Raw genomic sequence first — 11,125 nt, 5'->3', positions numbered from 1 at the left:
TCTTTCTTATTTGCAAATTACAAGTTTAACTTTGAATTCAGGAGTCTCAAATTCAAGATAATGAATATGCTTGGATGAATTTCAGTATTTATATAATGCAATCCGATGATGCGTGAACAAACTTTGATTGAATTTATTTGTCATTTAAGGTAACTTTTTCAAATCTCAAAAGTGACACTTATTTTTTGTTGCATCTTATTGAAGTTCATGGTAAAATGGAAAATAGATATGAATTCATGACATGGCGGAATTCAACTCCAAATAATGCTCCCTTTATTTTGTTAAGTTTGACTTCATTAGCACTCTCTCTCTCTCTCTCTCTTTATATAATATATCGGAAGACTCCATTGAGACAAGATTTTAGTGAGAAAAATTGATAGTAAACTTTTGATGTGCAAATAAAAGAAAAAGATATATTGATAAAAAAATGAATTAGTTTGAATTTTAACAAGAATCTCAAATAAAATCCTATTACTGATCAAAGATTAATCACTAATGACTAAAGATTAATTAGTGATTTTGTTAATTGGTATTCTAGTTACTACTTGAGCTAAGTGAATTAACTCGTTGAGCCCTAAACTAGCTAGCTAGAGATAAGCTATAATTGTGCTTGGCATAGCTCGCTAAACCAAACGAGCTGAACACAAGCCGTCTTGAATTCCTTTCGAGCCAAACACAAGCTAGAATTTCAGCTTGACTCGTGTTCGAGCTTCGTAAACTTAATTTTGAGTTATACACGAGCAAGATCAGCTCGCTCATGTTCGGCTCATTGATGCCACTTAGCTTTAAATTTATAATATCCACTTAGCTCGCTCATTAACACCCAAAAATGAAAAATATAAAAAAGCTTATGAAATAGTGCTCAAACGACTAAAAAGATTTATATGGTTAGGAGAGATCCTAAGTTGGAATCTCAGCAGCAAGTTTTCCACTTCTCTGAAATAATGAAAAAGATACTCAGAAGGAGGAATTCCAAGATTATATATATATATATGTATATGTGTGTGTATAAATTCTTCTCTTTAATGTTTACTTTTTGCTCAGTTATTTACATATATGCTCTGACTTCTACCTGTTCCTTCTTTTCTCGAGAAAAAAGTAGGGAAGAAATCCAGATACAATCATAGTTTTTATTTTGGCATATTTTTGTTCATCCAAGTAAAACCATGTTATGCAAGTTTGCACTGAAATTATTATGGTCAAAGGAAATCCTAGAATGCAAATCCTCTGTGGTTTTGATGCTTATGTACGAATATCGTCTCAAGCAATGGTGAATAGAAGGTTTCATTTTTGATATCTAGATCAAATTTTTTGTCAGCAAACTTTTTAGAATTAGTCTTGGAGATGTTAGAATTTGAGAACTTTATTTAAGCATGTCTTAGATATCTGACTATTTTTTCAAGGAAAATACTTTTGTCTATTGGACAAATTTTAGATAAATGCAACTACTTTAGACAGTTTCAGTCATTTATACTGCAGTTTGAGTTTGACATAGAAAACATTCAACTTTCTAAAATTCTATTATACAAAAGAAGCATGCATATAATGAGTTTCCTTTTCAATAGGTTCATATATAGCAGATAGTTCGATAATTCAAACGGGCAAAATGCTAGAATTTTCTTTGAAAAAACTTCAGCATTACGCCGTTTCAGTTCATTTTCTTGAAAAGATGAAAGTACATTCAGCTCTTGTCGTTAGATCAAAATTCAGGTTTAAGAGTGCATCTTAAACTTCTAGGGTGCTAGGAAGGGAGCTAATTCTTGTTATCTTGTATGAATACTATTTACTCCTTTCTGAAAAATGGCCATCTTAGTGCCAAACTACTCAATGAGATGTAGTTCTTAAGAAACTAAATTAACTAGAATAACATTCATCTTATTAATTCACATTAATAGAATTGGATCCTTAACAAGTACTGAAAACAAATACAGATGGAGAAATCCGATAATAGAATTTGGATCCTTAACAAGTACTGAAACAGTTAATGCATAACGTAAGTGGCCTCTATCATTAATATGAGCCTCAAACAATTCAGTTGTGCTAGGGCTGTCAAAATAATCAAGCCGCTCGAGCTCATTTTAGGCTTGAGTCAAACTTGGAATTTCAATTAGTGGAGCTTGATCAATCTTTTCAGGCTGTAACCTAATTTCAAGCCAAGCATGTACAGTGATTGGCATAATTCATGTACCATAATATATATATATATATATCCTAGCAAAGATAAGTGACATCAATAAAATGTATTGCCTCATTCATAAACCAGAAGGCTCAAACCGCATAAAGAGAAAGTTGTGTGCTTTTATTTCTTCACTTGTATATATGTAAGTTTTCTGTAACAAAATGTAACTCTGTGAAATGAAGAATTGTTAAATATGCAGTTATATAGGGTAAACAAGACAACAAAATAACTGCTCAGGCTCACACAACACCTGTGCCAGGTCCCAGATTCAGCTGCATGTCAGGTCCCTTCTCCCCAAACGTGGAGAACTCATCTGGAAGAGGTATATTCAGCTCAGAGCACACCAATTGGATGATACTCCTGGTGACACCTCCAAGTGACATCTTATTCACAGTCACTGCAATTGAGAAATTATGATCCACGTCACAAAAACCCGTGGATCCGCCAATCCCAGAATGGCCAAAACTGGTCACTTTACCGCCTGTTGTGCTAAACCTCCTAAATCCTAGCCCGAATTTTCCATTTGGAAGTATCAAGTTTGAGTAATCACCAGCTCCCATGAATGCATCAACTATCTTAGGGTTGCTAAAGATTCTCTGTGAACTGCTGTTAGCATCTCCATCAGTAATACCTACAAGGATATACCCCTTATCATTAGCAGAACTTGTAATATCGCCAGCACTATAACCTCTTCTGCTGGAAAAGCTAACGATGTCATTAGTTTCCTTGTTACCGTCTGTTTCGAGATCAGCTATTCCCTTGCCATTCCTTTTCTTCTTCAGTTTTGATGTTGGAAACTTTGGAATATGCACGTGGCTACCAAGGGGCAGCTTGGAGTCGGGTGAATGTGGAGGAGGAATAGAGCCTCCGGTAGCAAGAGCCCCGTAGTATCGAGCAAGAGCACGTGCTGAGCAGTGGCCATTGGCTGCTGGAAGTATGGCACGACGCATGTCTAGTGTGTTGAAGAGGACAGGGAGGCCAGCTGCCATCTGTGCTATGTTAGTCTGTGGAGGGGTTGCCGGCATGTGTGATGGTGGTCTGATCCCTGAGAGCTTCTGCACATCTTCCATGTCGATAGTAAGCGTCGCCAGCCGAGATTCAACACCTGGAACAGTATCTAAAGTCAGCATTTCCAATATATTAGGAAATACAATTCTACATCATAATCGTTTAATTACCTGAAGACAAGGTAATTATGCGAACCATGGAAAGAGGACAAGAAAGAACCACAAAAGTAATCATATAATTTTAGATATAGATATCCATAAATTTTGTTTGTCCAGACAGAAATTTCAAAAACTGGATGACAAAACAGAGAGCAAATACGGGAAGCATCATGAACAAATAATGAGGCAAACTAATTAATATTTCATTGGTAAGTCACATATAAATCACGAGATAAGTAAAAGTTTAAAAGAGTTGCTTATAAGAAAGGAGGTTGCTAGTCCTTGCATGTAGCTTTGGATTTTGAAAAAGGATAACAACATGGGGACCTTGCTGTGAAAGTCTGAAATAATTACATAGTAGCTAAAGTCTTACAAGTCAAAGATGGATAGTAACCATAGCATTACGAATCAAAAGACCGATTTATAGATGAAGCTCATAAAGTCCTGCTAAAAAAGAGAAATGACTTGTGCCTGATCTTTCTTGACTTTGTAAATAGGTAGGAGAAAGTCACAAAGGCAAGAAAAATTACTTCCATTTATATGATGCTATAACCTCGTTACAGATCTGTATGGCATGATTCAGGTAATCTAAATGTTATATAAATTTTGAAAGAAAAAGAATTGTTATACATGCCTGGAGGAATGCCAATGTATAACTCGCCTTCAACATTAAGAGGATGAACAATAGCTTCTTCTAATACTTCTTGAAACTTCTTTCCAGATGCATACTGTTATAAAAAATGTCAGTAAAATGTAGTTGAATCTACTTATCAAGATTGAAAATTATAGAGCAAGAAATATAATGAGTAGAAAGAGAAACCAAGGAAACAAAATCACAATAAGAGATGGAATAATCCGTTTCATGTTCCCACAAACATTTATTCCCAGCTAAAGGACAGTTTGGATTCTATTGGAACTTCCGCTTTGTGTTTCTTACAGATGGATATCAATCACTCTACTTACCTTAGTCATATACAAAATAAATACTAACCTGTTATGAATGAGCTAAAAAGATTGTTATGCAGATGTAGAAGCTAAATTTTCCCCATTTGTAGTATTGCCAGATAAGGAACATACTGTACCTCAATAACACCACCGCAGAGCCATCCAAAAGACAAGTAATGATAAAGCTGTTGAGAACCGGGTTCTGTCTCAGGAATGGAATTGGCTATTTGGCTTAGAGATGCTTCCCAGTCACACAACAATAAAGGATTATCCTTCATCACATCAGCCATTGCATTGTGCAAACCCGACGTGTGATTAAGGACATGATGGACCTACAGTAGAAAAAATAAGTAAAGAATATATCTAGAACACAATCTTGAGAAACTGACGGTAGTTTGGAGCACTAAAAGATCCAGAGATAGAGTTTATTTACATTTATTAGTTCCTTTTTATTGCTTCCAAAATTTGGCCATATATTGGCAATGGTTTCTTCAAGCTTGAGTTTCCTGCAAGACATCACAGCCACATGATTCTTGCAATATACAACATATTATTGAGATCAGGACAAAGATAGAAGCGCACTAATCCAACAAAAGAATGATGTACAATTAAAATGATCTAGCTGGTGTTAGGAGAAGTACCACGGTGATCAGAAGGTAGTTATGTTTTGCTCTGGGTGCTCAGAAAATGAAAACAAGATCTTAAGAGTAAAACTCTTGGTTGCAAGAACCAATACACTTTATGCAACTAGGAAAATAAAAAATGTAACATTTGCAAGCTCACAGAGAATGGTGTGTGTGTGCGCGCCTGTGTGAGTGTCATATCTTTAATATATACGGTATGAGTACATAATGATATCAGCAATCTTGATCGGTTATGCACTTACGCAGCTAATCAAAATATAAGAGATTGTATGTCTCATAGAACAAGACGATGAAGTGAATGAACACAAGGTTAATATCCACAAGGTGCAAATATACATATCTAGATGAAATAGGAAAACTTAGTTGCAATGGGCTAGTGAGGAAGTGCAAGAACATCAGAGAACATATTGTCAGTTTGTCACTAAGCAAAAAGATGAAGATGGAAGCAATAAAAATGAACAGGTATAGTCTCAGTGTAGCACAAGGTTAAGCAAAGTATGGATAGTATTAAATCGCTGTCAATATTAATCAGAGTTATTAAGAATACATGAAAAATGTGATAGTTCTCTATATTCTAAAAATAAATACTGAATGCATCAAAGATAGTATCTCACCCCTTGTCTACAAGCCAATGTACCAGTCCAGCAGTGATCCCTTTCGTCACAGAGAAAACTGGAAAAAGGGTATCAGGTTGAACAGGCCGTGGATCATATTTCCCTAGCACACCACAGGAAGTATCTATTATGACTTTCCCATCTTTGTAAGCACATACCTGCAAAATGTTAAAAATATCATAATACAAAAGAAGTATATTACATTTAACACTTAACAGAACATGGATCTCAAATTATGTCACAGTTCCATCTCAATAATATAAAGGACAATACTGAGACATATTTAAGTGAATCTACCTTCACAAAGTTCATGAAAATCTATTCATATGGTCAGTGGGAAATCCAACCATTTCTTAAAAAGACAGCATTAGTGAGAGTGTATTAGGGACTTTAGTGGTCCTGCCTCTCTATCATCTCCTCTCTCTTCATTTTAGATAATGTGATAAAATAGCACCACATATTGTAACCTCTCCATACTTGAGGTTATATTGGAACACAAAATATGGAATAACACTAATATGACAAAAGAAGATCCCTATTGAAGGTCTTAAATATTTAGAATCAATGGCTCGATTCTTCTTCTTCTTCTTGTTAAATATTGTTGCAGACAGGAGCAGCTCATCCTCACAGTTATATTGACTGTATCTTATCATTGAGATTATTGTACAAGGAAAATGATTACAACTTATCAATAACAATAGAAAAGTAAATGCAAGAATTCATAGTTATCTATATATTAACTAAACATACTTGTATTCCAAGTATTTTGTCAGTTCCCAAATCAACTAGAAGTTGCCTCAGCTTAGCCTCTACATCAGAGTGAACTGGTGAATCATGAATCCATTGTACAGTTGCGACTGTTCCGTTCCTGATGTTTCTGATGTCCCTGAAATACATATATAGAAGCAAACATGTAAATCGATATAAGGCAAATTATATTATATTGACAGAGTAAGAGAAAGAGATTTGAGGGTGTTATTTCCTCACCCCTGCAAAGTTGATTCAGCAAATGGTCTCATGATGTCCAGATAATTTATTCTAACATTTAGTGTAGCTGAAAGCCCTAAAGAAGAACAAACAACTGATATCATATCTAGTTTAGACTTTATAACTTCCATTTCACAAAGAAATTGAAAAAATTCGATGGAAACCTCGAAGAAGATTAAGCACTCTCATAAAAATAACTGCATCACCAGGAAAAGCATCCACCTGATTTGTGCATTAAACAAGTATAATTATCTTCTTCCAGTCTACTGGAAACAACATAATTAGATAATTGGATTGCAATAGGACTTACAGGGTTGAAGCGTTGGACTTCCTTCTTGTTCATATTCATCTTATCTTGAATGATTTTCATATTCTTTTCTCTTTCACCAGCCAAAGATTTTAAGCTTTCCTGATGAGCAGACAATGTTAGCAAGTTACCTACACGGGATCCTAAGGAGTTCCGTTAGAAAATAGATACAAGAAGGAAAAGTTAATAGTGAAAAAATGAAGCAAGATGATGCGGCCTAACTTGTGCTTCATTTGCTAGCGTTGAAGAACGAAAGAGAACTGTTGTAATGTCCATAGCCAGATCTGGCATATCAAGACGCAACTTGAGTCCCATCTCAGCAAATGCAGACAGCAGCGCCACTTGGTCCCCCTACATGCTATTATTGTCAAATACTACTTGTAGGACAAGCGAAATAATTATAGAAAAAGAAAATGTTAGATAAATAGTAATACTGTGACATAATTCAAATTTTGGCCAAATGGACTTACTCCTGAAAGAGATTCCTTTATATCAAGGTAAAATAAGTTTTCATTAGTTGTGCTTCTTAGTCCTTCCAGTTCTAAATTTCTAATAAACTAGGTATGCACAGTTGCACATGATCATACAGTTGATGTTAGAAACCTCAATTTTGTCATCACCTACTCTCTACGACAAATACTATCACATGCCTTGGCTAATAGTCAATATCCTTACGTGGGACATCTAGGTTTTCCTGAACAGTGAATTAGAAGTATGCAATTAATGCACAAAAGTGCAGTTGCAAGAGATTAACAGTAGGGCATCTAGGACACAATTTGCAGAGAACTACTTCTTGATTACTTTGTAAGCACTTCTGTGGTGCCTTATTATGATTATTGCAATGGGCATAGTGTAGAAAGGTACGCCTCCAAATAAAAAGCAAATTATTCCAGAAAAATAATTAGTTAATTATCCTTTAAATTTTAAACAGCTTCTCTATTTTCTTTATTCTCTATATCTTTTCAAAAAGGATTCTGCACAACTTCTCTTACAAAGCCATCGAGATAGTACCTCAGCACATGCCAAAAACATCTTTGCTAGAGCCTGTTTCATGGAGTTTGATACTGACTTCGTAAGACCAAAGTCGAGCAAAATTGGGCGATGTGGTGGCTCTTTACTCACAAGGAAATTTCCTAGAAAATTGTCCACCAATAAAACATCCAAACTTCACATCACTAATTCAAAATAAAAGAAGTAGAAGGCCCCCGTGAAATATATTCTTTCTCATTATTCAACTTACCCGGATGAGGATCACCATTGAAAAATCCATCAACATATATTTGATGAGCATAGGCACGTGTGATCTCTTCAACAAGTTTTTGTTTATCGACACCATATGCATCTAACAATTCCGTATCATTTAAGCGAATTCCATCCATATATTGCAAAATGAGGACTTTCTCAGATGACTGCTGTGAGAAAATATTGGTATGATGAGTATATTTACGGACATCCAAGAAAAAAAAATGTAAACTGTTGAAGCAAAATCAGGAAATTGCATCACTATACCTGGATAACTTCTGGAAGAACTACATCAACAGTATTAGATGCATCGAAATTTGGTTGCTCGGATTTGCAGCTTAGGTTTTTGGAAACTGTTCTAGTATTTTCTGCAATCAAAAAGATGATTGTCAATTATATTAGAGCTCATTGATATTTCTTTGAAAATCAGGCTAGGAAATTCAATGACAGATTCTAAACCCCTCTTCTGTACAGCCTGAATCTATCTTCTATTTGATCTACATGCACAAGGGGTATATACCTGCTTCCCGATTAAAGTCGAGTTCTTTAGGTGCCTCTTTGCACCATTCATCTATCATTGGATTAAAATCATATTGTGGCTCCGCCCATGCTATCCAGTCAATTATAGCTTTTGCGTTCTTTAAGTCCTGAAGATCAATATCAATTATTTAATGACTGGAGGACTTTGACTTTACTGCAATCAAGTTGGAACAATCAAGGGAGAAACCTCTAGTATGATATCCTTAATTCCATCATGTTGAACTTTGACAACCACCTCTTGGCCATCGTTCATAGTTGCACGGTGAACTTGTGCTATCTGTAATTAATCGTAGTTAGTGATCTCTAACATGTATTAACATGTAGGTCCATATAATCATATTTCTTTCAAATTATAGGAAAAGCTTACAGATGCGGTTGCAAGAGGAACAGCGACAAAATCAGAGAAAAGATCTCTCACACTTTTCCCCAACTCTTTCTCTATAGTTCGGCAGACCTGTACAATTGCAGTTCATTTTGATGATGTAAAGAAGAATTTAAATCCAATATACCAGTCAAGCAAAATGTTCCAGCATATTCTAAGAAGAGCAATCCCTGAAGAATTCAAGCAGCATTTTATAATTCTTTGCATAAATGAAGAAATTATAGCATTGACTATCATGTTTATTGCTTAAGCCATCTCTCTGATTAACCATCATTCAACGACGGTATTCACCTCCATCAGTGAACAGGAAAGCTTACCTAGTTCATTAGGGAATCTAGATAATGAGTATAAGATATAATAAAAAAAAAAAGATATACATTTTTTTATCATATTAACAGCAAAGGCATGGAAGATATACAAAGCTTATTGGTTTCATTCAAGAAGGGTGCACCAGACCTCTTTTAAAGGACGAGGAGGAAGTGAGTCCTGCAGCTGCTTAAGGTGATGAATGTAGGCCTCTGGCAACACGTCTGCTCGAGTAGATAAATATTGACCAAGTTTTACCCACAAACCTTCTAACTCTATCATCAGGTTGAGCACACGTTTAGCATTCCGTTCATGGGTCTTTTCCCACATAGAATTCTTTTTACCTCTCTTACTCCAATTGACTCTCTTCTGAACAGCCTATTGCATCAAAAAGACAAGTAACAGTTTCTCACCACAAGATATAATAGAATGATGCATTAAATATCAAAATTTGATGCAGAGGACAAACTGACTTTATAGTCCAAGTAGATTATCAATGCAGCTGTGAACACTTTCAAGCGTCTTTTTAAGATGCTTCCCCAACCCATCAGAGGCTAAACCTTAAATACGAAAAAGATAATATTTCTGTCTTGGTCGATCAACCAAGTTCCTCCAGCACTGATCAAACAAAATCAATGGCAAGTTAATAGCTTATCAAATCCATTGAATAAGGAAGTAATAGAATAATTAAGTGCATCTTGTGCTAAGGTATGTATCCAGTGAATTCCATGATAGCAGAATGTGGCTGCCACCAAAGTTTTTAGAACTCAAATTTTCAACTTCTTAACAAGTATAGGAACAATGATATAAAACCGAGTGATGTGTAGCAGTAAAACAAATAGTAATAGTGCTGAAAATAGTAATGATAATTTCAACAATATAAGCAAATAATGCTCATGACGATGTGAAAAAGACATACAAGAATAACACAGTTACAACCTATGACAATAGAACGCATCTTTAGAACTGAAGATGCAACCTCCAAAAAGTATAAACATAACAAATCAAACGACATTTACGTCGTGCATCCAGTCATATCAAATAGAATTGACAAAGGTTGTCGAATTCTCCTTCAATCTCAACAAAGCACACGAATTTGAATCCTCATACACAATAGCTAGACAAAACTCCTGAGATCCTCTCATCTGGCACAAGGAAATATCTGAAACCACGCGATAGCTCGAAACACTTGGGAAAATCATGAATTACAAGAGATGCAGCACGACTTCGTCCACAAAAACCAACCAATTCGACCCGGAAAAGCTCAAATCAAAATCAAATTGCTCACCAGACAAAGTTAACAATCCACAATTACGACGTGCCCGATCCGTCCCTCGTTGCTCAAACCCAGGGAAGAGCGTATATACGAATGAAAAAAAAAAGTACCTCAAATCTCGAGGCAGACGGAAATCAAAGGTTTTCCCGAGGAATAATTTGGGGAAAGACGTGCGAAATGGGGGATGATAAGAAAAATGGAGAACTTTTACGACTTTGGCGGCACGCATAGAATCTGGAATCAGTGAAGCCGGTGGGTATCCGACCGTTGAACTGCGATTTGGAAGCGAAGCGATCTTCGCCGTCCGTTCTCCAACAAGCGGATCATCTCCGTCCGTTGAACTGATGGTCTTCGCCTAGTCCCTGTAGCTTTCCGTGACAGGATTGGATTCGTATACTTCTTTCGCAAGCAAATTTATTGGGAAAATAGGTGACTCACTAAATTTATTAGATAAAAAAATAAAATTAAAAACTCCCAACTCGCAATCCATATGGAATAATCCTCCATCACTTGAAAGCAACTCAAAACCCTAATTTT

At 35.7% G+C, this 11,125-nt stretch overlaps 1 protein-coding gene across 3 annotated transcripts; it reads right to left on the bottom strand.

Moving 5' to 3' along the window:
- Window positions 1–2,278: 2,278 nt before the first annotated feature.
- On the bottom strand, window positions 2,279–10,844 carry LOC140777963 (uncharacterized). Of its 3 annotated transcripts, XM_073122414.1 has the most exons (20): window positions 10,601–10,794; window positions 9,786–9,930; window positions 9,463–9,690; window positions 8,992–9,078; window positions 8,812–8,901; window positions 8,605–8,731; window positions 8,352–8,452; window positions 8,083–8,251; window positions 7,854–7,975; window positions 7,065–7,193; window positions 6,846–6,944; window positions 6,700–6,757; window positions 6,536–6,611; window positions 6,299–6,434; window positions 5,549–5,706; window positions 4,724–4,796; window positions 4,428–4,622; window positions 3,980–4,073; window positions 2,913–3,284; window positions 2,279–2,810 (listed from the first exon to the last, which is right to left on the bottom strand). In XM_073122414.1, the coding sequence occupies exons 2-20, from the start codon at window positions 9,858–9,860 to the stop codon at window positions 2,419–2,421; spliced, it is 2,781 nt and encodes a 926-aa protein (XP_072978515.1). In that variant the 5' UTR covers window positions 9,861–9,930; window positions 10,601–10,794; the 3' UTR covers window positions 2,279–2,418. The 3 variants fall into 3 exon arrangements, with proteins under 3 accessions (XP_072978515.1, XP_072978514.1, XP_072978513.1); XM_073122413.1 differs by having other exon boundaries at window positions 2,279–3,284; window positions 10,699–10,844; XM_073122412.1 differs by having other exon boundaries at window positions 2,279–3,284.
- Window positions 10,845–11,125: the final 281 nt, after the last annotated feature.

The sequence above is a fragment of the Typha angustifolia genome, chromosome 15 (genome assembly GCF_048772165.1).
Source record: "Typha angustifolia cultivar Huaian chromosome 15, ASM4877216v1, whole genome shotgun sequence".
Classification (NCBI taxonomy): Eukaryota; Viridiplantae; Streptophyta; class Magnoliopsida; order Poales; family Typhaceae; genus Typha; species Typha angustifolia.
Note: the sequence above shows the minus strand (reverse complement) of the source record. Positions and strands in the feature narration are given on the sequence as shown.